This window comes from Phyllobates terribilis, unplaced genomic scaffold, assembly GCF_046119375.1.
Source record: "Phyllobates terribilis strain yellow unplaced genomic scaffold, ASM4611937v1 Scaffold_1__5_contigs__length_1240528914, whole genome shotgun sequence".
Lineage (NCBI taxonomy): Eukaryota > Metazoa > Chordata > Amphibia > Anura > Dendrobatidae > Phyllobates > Phyllobates terribilis.
In genome coordinates, this window is record NW_027362761.1 from 1,073,641,041 (window position 1) to 1,073,660,120 (window position 19,080).

General features: G+C 44.2%; 1 protein-coding gene across 1 annotated transcript in view; it reads right to left on the minus strand.

The window, feature by feature from the left end:
* Window positions 1–4,696: 4,696 nt before the first annotated feature.
* SPATA18 (spermatogenesis associated 18) overlaps window positions 4,697–19,080 on the minus strand; it is a 58,333-nt gene continuing 43,949 nt past the window's right edge. The window contains exons 9-13 of the mRNA XM_073645502.1: window positions 17,333–17,508; window positions 15,546–15,669; window positions 14,889–14,963; window positions 12,191–12,236; window positions 4,697–5,092 (exon numbers count right to left, since the gene is read on the minus strand). Coding sequence (XP_073501603.1) covers window positions 5,085–5,092; window positions 12,191–12,236; window positions 14,889–14,963; window positions 15,546–15,669; window positions 17,333–17,508 — 429 coding nt within the window. The 3' untranslated portion in view covers window positions 4,697–5,084. The remainder of the gene's footprint in view (window positions 5,093–12,190; window positions 12,237–14,888; window positions 14,964–15,545; window positions 15,670–17,332; window positions 17,509–19,080) is intronic.

Here is a 19,080-nt window from a genome sequence, read left to right on the forward strand (position 1 = left end):
TACAAACAGGACTTTTCATGTTAGCTATGTTTATGAAGGCATGGCCATTAGAATAATTTTTATCTCCCCGGAGTACCCCTTTAAGTGTTTCCACTGATTCTTTAAAGAGAATATGTCAGCAAGTTTTACTATGTAATCCGACAGCAGCATAGGGGCAGAAACTCTGATTCCAGCAATGGGTCACTTAGTTTACTGGGTGCAATAGTGTGATAAAATCAGTTTTATCTGCAGCAGATGTAGAAAAGCTGAGAATGCTGAGCCTTGTATATCCCTGCCCATACCACTGATTGGCAGCTCTCTGTGTACATTGTAAAGTGACTGAAAACTGCTAATCAGTGCTGGAGACATGGATGGACTGGAAGGCACAGGACAACTAGTCCTCTAGTGATAACACTGGTATACAGTGATTTTGGTACCAACAATATCTGAACTGTTTTATATTGAGTTTATGGTGCTGATCAAGAATATGACTTTGGTTTTGCCAGACTGGCTCTAGTTTCTAAATAGTTAATTAAATAATTACGTAGAATTCTGGCTTCAGAAAGTCATTTTTATAGCATTGTAAGCCTACAATTTAAATACAAAATACTTACTGTATATGGGATATTTCATTACCTAAGACACTGTTGGAGTCAAAAGACCAAAAGTTATTGCATTTTCAGCAAAAGTAATGGGATTTTTTAATTCAGTACCCTCAAAATACCCTGAATCCATTCAAAAACACCTTGGCAGCTGAGATTTCTTTTTTTTTTGTAGACCTGTGTATTCTCTGCTGATAAAACACTGATTGTATTGAACCAGCAACACACAGCCCAGTAAGTGACACATCCCTGTAATCAGGGTCACTGTCACTACATTATGCTGCACTCGGCAGTCCCATAGACAATACATGGTACGGAGGCTGAGCATGCTCACCTCTGCTGCATTCAGGATGGGGCTGCAGCGCATCATTCTCAGGGTTCTAAAGCCCAGATCTGTGGATGGTGGGGTGCCAGTGGTTAGACCCTTGGTGATTAGCAAGTATTCTGTGGATAAGGGATAACTAGTTTTTTTGGAGTGAATAACCCTTTAACTGAATTGCTGTGTGAAAGTCAGGAGATGGTTTGGAGCTCAGTATGAGATATATAAAGTTCAGACCCCCTAATTAAGATTTATTATTATGATTTATTGTGCACAGAATTAAATATATATTTAGATTTAAAGGATAACAATGCACCAATATTCATAGGTGAACATTCATTTTAAGGCTCTAAAAAGTGCACGTGCAGGATACATAATATTAACTAAGAATTAATATCATTTGTGTTTGATTTATCCACATCTACATAGTCTCACATCTCAGGCAGGGGAAGATCAGTCTTATGTATAAGGCCTCTTTCACACGTCAGTGTGTCTGATACGAGTGGTGACAGTTTCCACACGTACTGGAGACACTGACACATGTAGGCCCATTCAAATGAATGGGTCTGCGCACATGTCGGTGTGTTTCCATGGACCGTGTGTCAGTGGGCAAATCACGCTGACATGTCTGTTTTTTTAACCGCTGCACGGGCCGCAAAATGTCCCACACATGTGGAGACTGATGACACATGGATAACACCTGTGTGTCATCCGTGTGACACGTACCAGTGTTTGGGAATCAGTGGTACAGTTAGTGCTGTTCCCAAGTGCCGGTAGCTGAACGCTGCCCTCATCATTGTCCCCCGCTTGCTCTGCGATCAGCACCAGCAGGGGACCATGATGAGAAGTGTATTCTGCTCCCGCTGTGTCCACCTGTAGAAATAAGAATAAAATAAAAAAATCCTTATACTCACCTGTTCCCTGCTGTAATCCATCTGACCGCTCATGCCGAGGAGTCGGGGAGAATGACGCGCTACAGCGAGTGGGCCCCAGAGCTCAGTGAGTGACAGGACACCGCTCGGTGAGCGCAGCTTCAGAGCTCGCTCGCTGTAGCGAGTCATTCTCCCCGGCTCCTCAGCATGATCGATCGCATGGATTACAGAGAGGGGCTCTTAGGACAGGTTTTTTATTTTATTCTTATTTTTACAGTTGGAGACAGCGGGAGCAGACTACAGCTCTCATCATGGTCCCCTGCTGGTGCTGATCACAGCGCAAGCGGGGGACAATGAGGAGGGCAGCGTTCAGCACTCGGCGCTTGGGAACAGCACTAACTGTACCGCTGATTCCCATATGCCGGTACATGTGCTCCTGATGCAGCACACAGTTGCCACACAGGTGCACACGGATATCTCCGATACCGGAAATATCAGGACGTGTGAAAGAGCCCTAAAGCTGACTGCGAGTCCACTTTAGTCTATGATGTTATTATTCAACCAGCACAAGACCGCACTAGACCAGTCATTATAATATGCAACCCCCTACTAGGGCAGCATATTTTACTGAGTGATCTGCTGTAAAATATATTACAAAAAAGTCAGGTTTTACAGTTGCTGACTATACATAGTCAGTAGAATTGAAGGACAGCATCCAAACTTGTGTGAAGTAAAAACAATCTTCTTTCTATTCTGCTGAATACAGTGCAATGTTTCGACAATACCAGTCTTTATCAAGCATACATAGTGTCAGTCAAAGCTTACTATGTTATGTACCATTTCTAAAAATAAAAGCTGAAAACTGCTGTTCACAAACGCCCTCCATCCAACCTCAATGAGCTCGAGCGGTTTTGCAAGGAAGAATGGGCAAGAAGTTCAGCCTCTCGATGTGCAAAACTGATAGACACATACCCCAAGCGACTTGGAGCTGTAATGGCAGCAAAAAGTGGCGCTACAAAGTATTAAGTCAAGGGGGCAAATAACATTGCATGCCCCACTTTTCAATTTTGAATTTGTTAAAAAAAGTTTAAAATATCCAATAAATTTCGTTCCACTTCACGATTGTGTCCCACTTGTTGTTGATTCTTCCCCCCAAAAATTTGAATTTTATATCTTTAAGTTTGAAGCCAGAAATGTGGCAAAAGTTAGAAAAGTTCAAGGGGGCCAAATACTTTCACAATGCACTGTATGTATACCAGCACATATTACCTCATCATGGTTCTGGAAAGAATTGTAGCCCCACAAATCATAGAAAGCTTTAAAGAGGTATTCCAATCTCCAAGATCCTATCCAAATATGTAGTAGGTGTAATAATAATAATAATAATAATAATATTAGCAAATACTTCCAATTAGAAATGTAGTACAGTTCTTCTGATAAGATATGTCACTTACCTCATGTGCATGGCATTGCAGGAACTTAGGTATCCATGGTTACGTCCACTCATATAGTTAGCTAGTTGTTAGTGGTCGTAACTACGGATGCTTAAGCTACTGCAATGCCCTGCATGGGGAAAGTGACATAGTGAATCAGAAGAACTATACTACATTTCTAATTGGAGGTATTTGCTAATATTATTATTATTACACCTACTACATATTGGGATAGGAACTTGGAGCTGGAATACCCCTTTAAGGTTAGCTTACTGCAAAGTGTAATACATAACCCCTAACTTCATTTAGGTGTAAATCTAATTTTTTTGTCATTTAACATCTGCTTCTTAGCATTGTTATTCTGAAATGGTACATAGGATGTCATGGATAAGTAGCCTTAGAGGTCGGCTACAGTGGAGACAGCAATTTTTTTTTAGATGGAATACATTTAAATCACTGAATACCTCTATAGTAATTTTTACCGGCATAACATGACAATCTTCATATCAATAGGTGAATTTAGACCAAATTACTTAAAGGGTTTGTCCCATTAAAATCATTTATCACATGCGTAACCACCCCCATACATAGTTAATGGAGCACTGCTCAGGCATTCGCACTACTACTTAATTTACACAAGAGACCTTGTGATTTATCATGATCACTATAGCTGTTAGACCCCCAGCAATCACACATTTATGTGGACAACACATTTAAAGGGAACCTGACATTAGATTAATGCTGCCCAAACCCCAGCAGCATGAATCAGAGCCTGGCTGAGCAGGTAGGTTATTCACTGAATTGTTGTGGGGTCGGAGAAAACATAGTTTGAAAATGTGGCCGGGGATTATAGAGAGACGTGACTAGTCCGGTGCAGCCAAAGGCCGGATTCTCCCGAACTTGCTCCAGTTGATTGACAGGTGTCTCCCATGTGTGTACATAGGGAGGAACTTATTAATCATCTGGAGCGGGGAGAGGAGAAGCCGGCTGTTGGCTCACCCTATAGTCCCCGGACAGCTTTTCAAACTAGATTTTCTCTGAAACTCTCTGGGATTTTAATACCTGGCTGCCATAGTGCACCCAAGGCTTTGATTCATGTTTCCTGTAGTTCGTGCAGCATGAATCTAGCGACAGGTTCCAGCCCTAGAACTGTCAAATTCCCACCTGGATAGTGGCAACTTTCAGGCAACCTTAGCATGTTCTTTAATTTGGGTGCCATTTAGTGTAATGTAAGTGGCAAAACAACTCTCTACACTAGTGGTCTCAAGCCTTTGGATCTTTAGCCGGGGGCCAGGCTGTCAGTGTAAGGTTGGAGTTTTAGTCTCCAACTTTTAGAAATTGTGAAACTACATCGGAACTATGGAGTACTGCTACTAAACTCATACACCTACCCAGGTTACTCCTAATCAAAACCCGGAAGAACCGGGAACTTTACTGCCTTGTACATATATTTTATTTAAAGAAGCACCACATCGTTATATGTAGAAAATGTTTGTAAGCAAAATAGTTCTTTATTTTCAATTACTTCGTAAAAAAATAAAAATAAAAAATAGATGTGATCCACTCATTTTCAGACATAATTGCCACAATTGTTTAGATTTCACTAAAATCTCCTTTAATCACAGGACAAAGCACCTTTTTCCCCTGAAACTGCACAGATCAAAACTCACATTATCATTATAGGTCTCTTACAAAAATCAATATAAAAGTACATTAGTATTGTTCACAATATAGTAATAAAACACACTCTGTATAAACATCAGTAAACTAAATAGTCATTCACATTTTAACAATGAAGGTCTGAGGTACTCTGGAGAACACATGAAGCACCACTGACGTTGTCCAATCCATGATGGACAGAGTTCACTCAAAAAGCCACTCAGAATCCTAAAGGAGAAAATGTATGGGAATTATCTATAGGAGAACACAGATCAACAAAGTGACCAACAGTGACCTACCTATAGCTCATCCTCTGATGGTAAGACAGAATTATTAGATTCTAGCAAAGCATTTCTCCCTGTACCACCATGGACACACACACACATATATATATGTATATATACACACACACACACACACACACACACACACACACACACACACACAGTAGAGACCAAAAGTTTTGCTTTCTTTTTAAAGTGTGATTACTTCTGTCTGGTTGTTGTGATGCCATTTTCCTGGTGATTTTAGGAAACCAGAAGCAAATGGTTGTCAGCTATAAGGACAAAAATTGTGTTTGACATTGTTTTATCCCTTTATGTGTAAGTTTTCCACATTTGCTGGGCCAAAAGTTTGGCATATTTGTCTTGGGTAGTCGTATTTTGCCTTAAATTTTTTTTATCTTTTTAATGTACTGTACACTGTGTGCAGAATTATGAGGCAAATGAGTATTTTGATCACATGATACTTTTTATACATGTTGTCCTACTCCAAGCTGCATAGGCTTGAGAGCCAACTACCAATTAAGTAAATCTGGTGATGTGCATCTCTGTAATGAGGAGGGGTGTTGACTAATGACATCAACACCCTATATAAGGTGTGCTTAATTATTAGGCAACTTCCTTTCCTTTGGCAAAATGGGTCAGAAGAGAGATTTGACGGGCTCTGAAAAGTCCAAAATTGTGAGATGTCTTGCAGAGGGAGGCAGCAGTCTTGAAATTTCCAAACTTTGGAAGCGTGATCACCGAACAATCAAGTGTTTCATGGCAAATAGCCAACAGGGTCGCAAGAAGCGTGTTGGCCAAAATAACTGACCATGAATTGAGGAAAATCAAGCGTGAAGCTGCCAAGATGCCATTCGCCACCAGTTTTGCCATATTTCAGAGCTGCAACGTTACTGGAGTATCAAAAAGCACAAGGTGTGTGATACTCAGGGACATGGCCAAGGTAAGGAAGGCTGAAAAGCGACCACGTTTGAACAAGAAACGTAAGATAAAACGTCAAGAATGGGCCAAGAAATATCTTAAGACTGATTTTTCAAAGGTTTTATGGACTGATGAAATGAGAGTGACTCTTGATGGGCCAGATGGATGGGCCAGAGGCTGGATCAGTAAAGGGCAGAGAGCTCCACTCCGACTCAGACGCAGCAAGGTGGAGGTGGGGTACTGGTATGGGCCGGTATCATCAAAGATGAACTTGTGGGACCTTTTCGGGTTGAGGATGGAGTGAAGCTCAACTCCCAGACCTACTGCCAGTTTCTGGAAGACAACTTCTTCAAGCAGTGGTACAGTAAGAAGTCGGTATCGTTCAAGAAAAATATGATTTTCATGCAGGACAATGCTCCATCACATGCATCCAACTACTCCACAGCGTGGCTGGCCAGTAAAGGTCTAAAAGAAGAAAAAATAATGACATGGCCCCCTTGTTCACCTGATCTGAACCCCATAGAGAACCTGTGGTCCATCATAAAATGTGAGATCTGTAATGCACACGCCCGGGCTGAGCGGCGTGTGCGTGTATATGCAGTGATTCCACTGGACCGTGCCGGAGAGTGAATGCCTGGAGGGGCGTAACTAAGTATTCACCCGATCCGACCAGGGTCGCACGACGGCATATGACGCCAGTGCACCAAGGAGGAACCGAGCAGAGGGACCAGTTGCTACTCCAGGACAGACCCTGGACACGGCTGTTGACCCACACCAGGGAATACAGGAACAGACAGGTTAGGCTGGCACACAGACTGGTGGGTATAGGCAGGCACGACTGGTATGCAGGCAGACGGGTATGCAGGCAGGGGGGTACAGGCATGCACGGCTAGAGTGCAGACAGGGAAGCACTAGCAGGTTGGAACACAGGCGGGATAGGACCCAGTACACACTGGGACTCAGGAACAGAACCACAGATGTGGCGGACAAACACAGCAGAGTGAGGCCGTCCAGAGTGGTGAGCGAGAGCAGGGCAAGACGAGACCGCCTAGAGCGGTGAGCGAGAGAAAAGCAGGACGAGGCCGCCTGGAGCGGTGAGCAAGAGTAGAGCAGGACGAGGCCGCCTGGAGCGGTGAGCAAGGGTAGAGCAGGATGAGGCCGCCTGGAGCGGTGAGCAAGAGTAGAGCAGGACGAGGCCGCCTGGAGCGGTGAGCAAGAGTAGAGCAGGACGAGGCCGTCTGGAGCGGTGAGCAAGAGTAGAGCAGGACGAGGCCGCCTGGAGCGGTGAGCAAGAGTCAGAGCAGAGCGAGACTACCGGAGCAGCGAGCAAAGGGTCAGAGCAGAGCGAGACTGCCGGAGCAGCGAGCAAAGGGTCAGAGCAGAGCGAGACTGCCGAAGCAGCGAGCAAAGGGTTAGAGCAGAGCGAGACTGCCGGAGCAGCGAGCAAAGGGTCAGAGCGGGGTGAGAACCGCAGGAGCGGAGAGCGAGGCAGGGCAGAGGGGACAGGGCTCTGTTCACACGGAACAGACAGGAAGGGAAAGGCAGAACCAGATACCCACAGGGTACTTGCAGTGAAGTAGCGAGTGGACCACAAACTCACTAACGGAAGTACTGTGACAACGAACAGGAGTTAGGTACGAGTTCAGACTCTGCAGAAAAAGGAAGGGTACGGACATAGAGAAAAACAGGAAACAGGCTAGAAGAGTATACAGACAAGAACAGACACAGTAGCAAGATACAGGAGCGGGTCTAGGTATGCAGCCCCTAGAAGGCGGAAGGAACAGGCTAGGAGCGTGTTCAGACAGGCCTGGAAATACAGCCTCCAGGAAAGGCAGGCAAGCAAACACAGAAAGGGACCTGGCACATTCAGAGTGAAAGAGCACACTGAATGAAACACAATGCTCAGGCAGGGTTTCTTGGGAGGAGCTGGGTTAAATACCAGGTGACAGACAGCAATAGGCTGAGGACGCATCAGGGGTGTGTCTGCAGCAGGTACAAGAAACAGGAAGTGATCGGGCGCCGCCCTTAAGCTGCAGAAACAGAGGCAAGCAGACAGCATGGAGGGAAGCCAGGCTAGCAGACTGGACTGGAGATCAAGTGCGCGCTCTTGCACAGTGGGAGATGGACCACTATGCAAGGACGCTGCCAGGTATGTTACAAGATCTACAGGGAGAGAAAACAGTACACCTCTCGGAACAGTGTCTGGGAGGCTGTGGTGGCTGCTGCACGCAATGTTGATCGAAAACAGATCAAGCAACTGACAGAATATATGGATGGAAGGCTGTTGAGTGTCATCATAAAGAAAGGTGGCTATACTGATCACTCATTTTTTTGGTTTTTGTTTTTGCATGTCAGAAATGTTTATTTCTAAATTGTGTGCACTGATATTGGTTTACCTGGTGAAAATAAACAAGTGAGATGGGATTATATTTGGTTTTTATTAAGTTGCCTAATAATTCTGCACAGTAATAGTTACCTGCACAAACAGATATCCTCCTAAGATAGCCAAATCGAAAAAAAAACCACTCCAACTTCCAAAAATATTAAGCTTGGATATTTATGAGTCTTTTTTGATTGAGAACATAGTTGTTGATCAATAATAAAAATAATCCTCTAAAATACAACTTGCCTAATAATTCTGCACACAGTGTATGTTTTTAGGTTAAAACACGGCAAAGATCAGTGGCGTACCGCCAATGGCGGCAGACCACGCGACTGCTATGGGGCCCGTGAGCCGGCGGTGGCCCCATAGCAGTCCAGGGGTGGACATACCGCCGCCGGTGCAGCGGCGCGGGGTCCCCACCATGCAGCTGCACCAAGGGGCCCGCAAGGTGCAGCTGCTCCCTGAACGCGGCGGTCAGGGAGCGATCCCTGCAGCTCTGCTGCTGTCAGGAGAATAGCAGCGGAGCTGGACGGTTCGTCCTCTGCTTCCTCCCTGATCCAGGCGCGCGCAGCTTGATGACGTCATCATGCAGCGCGCGCCTGGGTCAGGAAGAAAGCTGCCAGCAACCAGGAGGATGCTGCAGGGGAGCAAGCTGAGGTAAGTTGTTGTTTTTTTTTGTTTGTTTGTTTTTTTACTGAAACGCCGGGGAGGCGAGGTGGGGGGAGAGCAATGGTGGGATAGTGGGGCTGGGGAGAGCAATAATGGGGCTGATGGGGCTGGGGAAAGGAGTGATGGGGCTGGGAAGAGCAATAATAGGACTGATAGGGCTGGGGAGAGCAATGATGGGGATGGTGGGGAAGAGGAGAGCAATGATGTGTTGCTGGGAGAGAGCAATGACAGGGAGGTGCTGGGAGAGAGCAATGATGGGGGTGCTGGGAGAGAGCAATGATGGAGGTGCTGGGAGAGAGCAATGATGGAGGTGCTGGGAGAGAGCAATGATGGAGGGGCTGGGAGAGAGCAATGATGGAGGTGCTGGGAGAGCGCAATGACGGGGGGGCTGGGAGAGAGCAATGACGGGGGGGCTGGGAGAGAGCAATGACGGGGGGGATGGGAGAGAGCAATGATGGAGGTGCTGGGAGAGAGCAATGATGGGGTGCTGGGAGAGAGCAGTGATGGGGGTGCTGGGAGAGAGCAATGACGGGGGTGCTGGGAGAGAGCAATGATGGGGGTGCTGGGAGAGAGCAATGACGGGGGTGCTGGGAGAGAGCAATAATGGAGGTGCTGGGAGAGAGCAATGATGGAGGTGCTGGGAGAGAGCAATGATGGAGGTGCTGGGAGAGAGCAATGATGGGGTGCTGGGAGAGAGCAGTGATGGGGGTGCTGGGAGAGAGCAATGACGGGGGTGCTGGGAGAGAGCAATGACGGGGGTGCTGGGAGAGAGCAATGACGGGGGTGCTGGGAGAGAGCAATAATGGAGGTGCTGGGAGAGAGCAATGATGGAGGTGCTGGAAGAGAGCAATGATGGAGGTGCAGGAAGAGAGCAATGATGGAGGTGCTGGAAGAGAGCAATGATGGGGATTTCACTTTGCTTGTACTATAAAGCCTTGTATGTTTTCCGTGTGCACATAGCCTTACAGTTAATTGGTGAGAGTCACAGAGACTGAATAATTTATATTATTGGCCGGTGGAGATTATAGTTAATTGGGGGCACAGTGCTGCTTATCACTTTATATTTTGATTACTAAGTGGCTAATAGTATATTAATGGGGGGGGGTACATATCTGTATTTGAGGACGCAGAGCGGGGGAGACACATGCATGCATACAATATGTGACCTTGTTATTCTCTAGGCTGGAGATCATCGTGACAAGATGAGTTGTGTCTGGGAGATGTTGACATGAAGGTCTGACCAGATGGAGAAGAAGCAGCAGAAACCGACTCTGATCATATGACACGTCAGCGGTCACTGGATGTAAGTATTATTCTGTATCTGCACTGTGTGACTTCAAGTGATAATGTTGTCTGTAAAATCCCTTAGGCCACATTCTCACATTTGTGTGAAATGTCCGTGTGCTGCCAGATTTTTTTATAGGATGGTCTACGGACTCGTAGAGTTTTATAGATCCTTTCACACATCCATGAAAATCACGGATCTGAGAATGAGATCTAAGAGGGTCAGAGAATGTCCTGTTCTGATCCGATTTTGAGGATTAGAATAGGACATGCTCAATGCGTCGGTAAAAGTGGGCAGCTCACCGACACTGCACACAGATGCAGGAATGTAGCCTTATTATGTTTAGCACAGTCCCTTAGTATATAGTGTACTCAATTATTATGTATAGCACCATCCTTAGTTATATAGTTTCCTCTTTTATTATGTATAACACCCTCCCTTATTATGTAGCATCCTCTCTAGCTCTAGGGGCTCACAGTTGGGGGATCATACTGTATTGGGGTCAGCATACTTTGCCCTGGGCGTTGAGGTGGGGTACAGTAGGGTCATTATACTGCATATGTGGAGGAATTCACCATGGGGGTATCATACTGTGTTTGGGGGGCCCTTTTATTGGCATCACACTTTACGGGGCAATGAAAGAGAGATCTAGGACTTCAGCAGGAGGAAAATTACTATGTAAAGGATGGAAAGTTGTGAGATCTGATCTTTGGTGACCCGACAATTATTAACTTTTTTTTGGGAGGGGGGGGCCCAATTAGAGCTTCTGCTATGGGGCCCCATGATTCCTATGTACGCCCCTGGCAAAGACCAAACCAAATTTATCACCAGATGTCAGGAAGCTTATTATTCTGAGAGTGAAGTCAGGGAAAAGCCAAAAAGAGGTAGCAATGGAATTCAACTGTTCTCAGAGTCAAGAGTCACGTATATTAAAGAAAGAAAAATGTTATGGAACAGCTGACAAACCTAGAAGAGGACGACCACGGAAAACTTCCTCCAGAGTTGTCACGCAGATGTTATCTGCGTGACAGCGTAGCAAATCAGGGATGTTCATGGGCGGAGACGATTTTTTGGCAGGAACAAGCCGGAACCCCGAACACGAACACGAATTTGGAATGCCGAACAAATTGGCTCAACACTAATCATGAATACCCTAGTGGCTTCAATGTCACGTCAGTGTGGTGCAGTAATTAAAGCAAGAGGTTCTGCTACAAAATACTAAGTTATGGCATTGTAAACAATGAATTACTCTCTATGTTGTGATGAATAAATAGTATATGTAAAACTTTTGGCACTCAGTTTTCTTTAATTAAAGGACCATACCTGTATTTAAAAGCATTTTGGTTAAAATGAAGTTCTTTCCTGATGACAACTTCATGCACTTTCAGTTCACCACCAGGAAAATTGCATCACAACAACCAGACAGAAGTAACCACACTTTAAAAAAAAAATGCATATACACTATGTATATGTGTATATATATATATATATATATATATATATATATATATATATATATATATATATATATATATATGTATATGTGTATATATATTATATATATATATATATATATATATATATATATATATTTTATTTTATTTTAGTTTTATTTTTTTCTCAACGTTCAGCTACATATAAATAAGATATACACTTTCAGCTTTTCAGGGGTTTATTGGGTTTTCAGCTACATGCTTGTTCCTTCAGTTCCTTCATTTTGTTGATGCTGTGTCTTTATGTACTTAACATTGATGGGTCAAGATGCTGACTATCATTTAACTTACTTGGGGTTCCACTTCTTCGTGGGGATGGGCTACGGCTTCTAGATGCCTGGAAAAAGAAAATGTTTAAAATATTTGCTTAAAAAATATTCTACACATTTCTTCAAAATGTAGTTTTAGGCTAAGTGCCCACGGAGCAAAAATGCTCTGGATTTTTTCTGCATCTCCCTGGCAGGAAAAACTCATGCGGATTTTACATGCGTTTTTTCTTCCAGGTAGAAGCGTTTCTGAAGCGTTTTTGCATGCATTTCCGCATGTGGGTTGTAAAGTGCTTTTCCAAGCGATTTTAGCAGCACTTGGAAAAAAGCTTGACAACTTGGTCACACTATATAAATCCATGCAACCAGCATGGATTTATATAGTGTGACCAAGTTACGATGCTGCAAATGCAGCATCAATAGTAAAAAAAAAAGAATAAAATGGTAAAAAAAAAAAAAAAACATTATACTCACCTTCCGATGGCCCCCAGTCTCCTTCTCTGGTGTCTTCGGCGGCTCGCGGTGGTGTAAAAGGACCTTCCATGATGTCATTTAGTCATGTGACAGGTCACGCGACCGCTGACGTCAGCGGTCGCGTGACCTGTCACATGACTAAATGACGTCATGGAAGGTCCTTTTACACCACCGCGAGCCGCCGAAGACACCTGACGCACCGTACAGGAGACCGGGAGCCATCAGAAGGTGAGTATAATGTTGTTGTTTTTTTATTGTAATTCTTTTTTAACGACAGGTACTGTGGTACCTGGGTCTGGAGGAGAGTCTCCATCCGCACATTGAATCGCTTAATATTCGAATGTGCACATGTACTCATGCGGATATTATGCGATTCAATGCAAGTCAATGGCGGCAATTACGCTGGGTGTCCGCAAAATTAATGGACGTGCTGTGGATTTTTCCGCAATGATAATCCGCAGCGGAAATTTCCGCAGCATGTGCACAGCACATGCGGATTATCATTGGGGACCATTGCAGACCTTCAACCAAGCGTTTAAGCGTTTCCACAGCGGAATTGCCGCTGCAGAAACGCTTAAAAAATGCATAGTGGGCACACAGCCTTAGACAGTTAATATTATAATAAAGAGTAGACAAGAATGCACTTTCAAGGGCTGCGGCGAGTGATCAAGCATTTGATCCAGAATTAACATCAGGACTGGCACATGTGCAAAAGGAAGTTGATTCCTCTGCCCAAAACAGGAGAAAACAATGTGCGTGGCCGGTCCTATACTGTGATACGGAGATCACGAGAATAACATAGGGGACATCGTTCACTTCAAAGAAAGTCACAGGGGCTGGCTGAGCTTAATTTCAACAGACGGTTGTATAACCCGGACACGCCAAGCAAACTGTTGTGAACAATTTGGCCTTAAGCTCCTGCCTTCCCACCTCCTTGGTTTACATCTATCTCCACCCTTCTTTGTCTCTATGAAGCCAGAGCTGTCAAACCAAGCAGGTGGGAAGGTGTATATAAATGATTGACCGCGCCGTGATGCATCGAGCGGGGGGGGGGGGGGGGGCTTGGTTTGAACAGTCATTCTGTGCTGACAGGGACCCTTTAAGATATGCGGGTCTAGTGGCCACTTACAGATGTTTTTAAAGCCGTTTTCAAGCTAGAAAGAGTGATGTGAACAATTTAATAACAGTTTAAAAAATACCAACCCTCCATGCCCTTTCTCTGTCCCCAGCTTGGTACCAATATAGTAAATTGAAGAATGTAAAACAGACTGGTTGCTAGAAAAGCACTACCTAACTAGTTTAAAGGGGTTGTTCCCTTTCAATTAAAGTTTTCCACAAGCTGCAGTTTGCTATTAAAAAAATAAAAATTGCGCTATACTCACCTGCCCCTGGTCCACCAGTGAATGTCAGCCACTGGTCCCAGTGTCTAGCATTGGCTGCACCGTGACAGCGAGGCAGTCAGTAAGCTTTGCTTTTTCGCTGTCCTTTTTTTTACATTTTTCCCTTAATCTGATGCGTTTTTGGTGCAAATTGGAAGCACTTTTTTAAAGCATTTTTTAGGACAGAAAAGCTTTGATTCTGCACTTAAAATCGCAACTGTGTATTTTACATGCATGCAAATTGGCTCTACAGAGAGAAAGAAGACTTGAACTCTAGCGCCACCTATAGCAATCCGAAAAGTCAATATCGACCCTTTAACGAGCCTTGCAATATGAATTAGGATAAAAGGAAACCAGAATCCCAATTTGCAGACACAGTGTTTCGGGGTATCTCATCAGTGCAAAGTATGAGATCTAATTTGGCTAGGTGAGAGGCTAAAACTGGGATCTAAGGGGTAAGATTTCTCCTTATGGAGAGTGACAAGCCAGGTTTGGCATGCCAGTATGAGGAGACTTAAACGAAAAATATACATTTGAACCAGTTACACAATGAGTATGTTGTCTGAGGTATAAGTTTGTGTGGTTTTCCTCTCTGCACCAAAAAAATGTGCTAAAAGAAAAAACCTGTGCATCAGTATGCATGTCCCCTTTGCACTGCAGTAGTATTTGTGATGAAAATATTTCATATGGATCCTAAATACGGTGATGTGTATGAGGTCTAAGCAAATGCCAAATCTAAGCCACTTACTTGAGTGGTTCATTACACTTACTTTAGACACCGGCAGGTAGAGAAGCTTTTCATTGTGACCAGTGTCACAGTATTATATTCTATCAGTCACATTTCTTGAAGTTGTGAGCTTGGATACTTACCAAGGTGTGGCCTGGGCTGACTGATCGAGAACGTAGAGGGCTGCAGCTTCTACTTCTGCTCTTGCGGGGGCTCCACTGAAAGTAAATTATACAAGAAACAGCAATATCACAAATGCTACATAGTTATGCACATGAAGTCTCCACTTTTGTACACATGTATATGCATTTATAATGAGCACATTGGATTTAAAACCATTCATTTCAGTGCTATGGTCCAAATTCATCGAGGCTTTTTCTCCAGAAAACTGGTTTAAAATGCTTTTAAAAGTTGCAAAATTTCTGCACAACACGAGCTTGAGGAGAAATTTTGTGACATTTGTCATTTTCTTTCCAATTTCGACCAACTCTAATCATGGCCAAAACTGACTTGTTCTAATTCATAAGCTGTTGTGTGTCGTACTCACCTATGTTACTATGTTAGATTTGTGGAGAAACACTTTTGTGACGCGCTTCATTCATTAAGAGATGAGCAACTCTTAATGAATCAGGCGCCTCTGACTCAAGAATTCGCCCTCATCAAGACTAACGTGAACAACTCCGGCCTTGGTAAATCAGAGCCTAAGTACCTTAGGAGCTTTATATCCAATAGACTTTGTTTTCCGCTCCTTCACCTATGATATGGTGAGATACCAATCTTACAGAAGTTTTTAGACTTACCAGTGCACCTCTCTTTGTCACAGCTTCTCCCTTCACAACAACAATCTCATTTTCCATCAGAGAAGGCCACACGTGGTAAAATACCAATGGAGCAGTGAGCTCAGAGTCATATGTCCGACGATATCTAAATGCAAAAAATGTGTATTATAATACACTCTGCTCCGGGGCATAGCTATAAGGGCGAGCAGACATAAAAGTAATATCAGCTGGAGCTTGATGGTCTCTACTAGGAAAAAAAACAAAGAACCTGGTACATATATGATAGATGGGGGCCCTGTTATAAATTCTGCATTAGAGACTAGGGGCTTCAATTTACATCTGTGACTCTGCTCTATGAGTATCTATAAACACAATAGGAGCAAATCATTAAGACTGGCGTAGCGTATGAGTCACGGGTGTGTCAGGTTTGACAGACAGTCATTCTGGATCCGGCTGTAGAAGGTCGCTGCCCTTGGCCTTGCAGCAACCTTACACCTTCTTGATCTTTTCATCATCCCTCCCTCTTTTCCTTCTGCTGCTAAATGACACACCCTTGCTGGATCTTTAAATACCCTCAGTTTCTCCAGAGAGTTGCTGGCGATAGAGTTAATTCCTCTGTTCAGGTCTAGAATTCTGGCTGGATTCTCCTTGGAGTTCCTTTGTAGATTGTGGTCATCATCTCTCTGGTGTCTTCTCAAAGCTAAGTGTTTCCCCTTGCATGTTTCCTTTGTTTTGCCTTTAGTTGCAGTGGGGCTGACTAGTGCTCACCCATCCCTCTCCCTACCTAAGGCCTAGCTCTAGGGTCAGCCAGGGCTAAGGTATCCTGCTTGGCGATAGGTGCGTAACCTATTTAGGGACGATAGGGGACTCAGGGTGTTGTTAGATCTGCTTAGGGGTCTCCACTCCCTCTTTCCCTAGTTGTAGGGTTTCCTTCCTTTTCCTATCGCCGTACGCGGGGTTCTTCCCATACCTAGCATGACAGTATGACAATTTTAATCAGGTGCATCTAATGCCCAGCGTGCGCCATAACTGGAAACGTATGCCAGCCGGGGGCTTGCGTACATTTCTGGATTAAGTTATGCCACTTAATTGGTGTAACTTATAATGAATTTGAGAACTCGACATTACCATGCCCCATCCCACCCATGCTACGTCTGCTATTGGTGCAGCTGACCGGGACTGGCGTGTTAACGCCAAAAGTCACAATATTTTTGCGCAATTGTCAAGTTGCACAAAAATATTGCGAAACGACCCCAATATCTACTGCATTATCTGAAGTACAATGACTGTTATTTGCCCTGAAGAGCGAGTCTCATGTAGACAAACCCCTGTATACATAGCATATTCAGTCAGATGGACGTCAAATCACTTCAGATCCCCTTCTATAAGCCAGAAGGTGGGCTTCTCTGTAAAGCGCAGACGACCGTATAATTCGAATGAGGATCACAACGCAATGCTCGGACTGGCCGAGCATTGCGTTGCGATTCTCATCCGAATTCTGACTCTTCCCTAAGACCAGTTCTTGCTCTGGCAAGCATGAGCTGCTGATGTATTAAATTGGCTCCATCGGAATGGTCACCTTGTAATGCTACAAATCTCTGGCTGTCCACAGCTTCCCTGACAAATTCAGCAGTTTGTCAAAGGGTCCTATTGAATATGTAGAAAGGCAACTCCTTTATTTGCAGCATGTGACAGCTCAGAAAACAGCCTGTGACTAAAATAGTGCTAGAATGCAGTTGTAAACTGTTAGATATATGCACCCTGTGTCTGGAGAATGACAGCGATGCATGGCTAAGGCTTTTCCTTACTTGGTTTCACTAAACAGCTCTCCATCAACAGCAAATGCAATGTCTAGTGGGGCCTCAAGGGTTTGCATGGCAAATGCCACCCGGCACACCTCCCGGATAAAGCCACTGATCAGAATGAAGTCCACCTCTGCTGGGAACGAGATTTTAGGATTGACATTCATGGCGCTGATCACCTCCTAAAATAGGAAATATACAAGATAAAAGTGAAACATCACCTTAGTTTATTCTTAGATTACAGCATATGTAAAGTCTTTTTCAGATTATATTCATTGTGCTTTACAATTTCAGCTTATTTTAAGTAACACACCCAATATTGGGGAAAAAAAGAAAAGGATACTTTACAAACAGAGTAAAAACAGGTGCAAAACAGAAACAAAACATTTCCAGTTTTAAATGGATCCATCTTTTTTTTTAAATAAAATAATGGATCTGTTTAGAAAATGAAACTTTGGTTAACAATTTGATCTGTATGTGTTCTGTTTGTAACAGATCCATTTTTACTAGACGTGTCTCTTAAAACTGGGCATCAGCAGTGAAAAAAAAAAGATCCATTAATGGATAACATAATGAATGATCATCCGTTATGATCGGTTTCCCATAGACTTCAATGATAAAAAACAGATCCATTTGCTTTCTCTTTATTTGGGAGGGCAAAATAGTTGTGGAGACTACTGGCGTAAAATGCTTTAAAAAGTTGCAACATTTTTAAAGAAGGTCCTGGCGCCACCACACGTCACTACAGTCTCTTACTAGAACATGTAAGTACTTCACTATTATTTATTCTTGGAACATTTATCTCGCCACTAGGGTACAATAAGTACTCATTGGTAAATATATTCCATGTACAATTTATAGGCACTGGAAAGCATATTTTGTTACCAAGCAATATATATTCTTTAGTGTAGGTCTCTTTCTATATATGTGGTCCTCCATTGTGTTATTCTGCTTTTTTTACCTTTAGTATTTTTCAATTATTTCAATAAAACCTATGTTTTGCACATAGGTATTGCACCTCAACCAGAGGTGTGATATTCCACTCCCAGGTAAGGATGGAGTGTGGACCAGGGCTCAGTTAGCTGCACACACATACACTCCTCATTTCCGGGGGACAGCTTGACGGTGCTCCCATTTGCAGGCACAACTGACCATGTCCCTGGCTGGAGTGGGGAGGGGGGAGAGAACCCAGTGATGTAGGAGCAGTAGGGGACGGTTTCTGGAGCATAGGAAGGAGCTCATTGGGTGCAGGTCACCTGAGCTCAGACACAGAGAAGCAGATAAAAGGTGGGGGCCATCTTAGGAGGGAGTTCAGTCAGTCAGAGCAGAAGGAGGAGAGAGCTGACAGGGAGCTGCGGCTCAGCCTGAGCTCAGCTCCACGAGGCAGGCCTAGGGAGAAGGCCGGGGCCAGAGAGGAGAAGAGGAGAAGGAGAAGGAAGGAAAGAGGAGAGACAGAGGAGTAGAAAGGCTCCAGAAACAAGAAGGCAGAAGGGACCCTAAGAGAGCAGAACGGACAGTAACCGTTGCAAGCCCGCGTTATATCGGGTGAAGGGTCAGGCCGCGGAAGGGTACCGGATTCCCAAGTTGGTGGAGGTAAATCATCCCTCAGCCAAAAACCGGAGGTCGTGATCATTTATTGGTGCGACCCCTTGCTACACCCGCTAGGAAGGCACCACATAGGGTCAGGGAAACTGGCGCCAAGTTTTACCAGAGAAGGCCCGAGGCAGCCGGACAGAAGTGTGGTCACTGGTGGG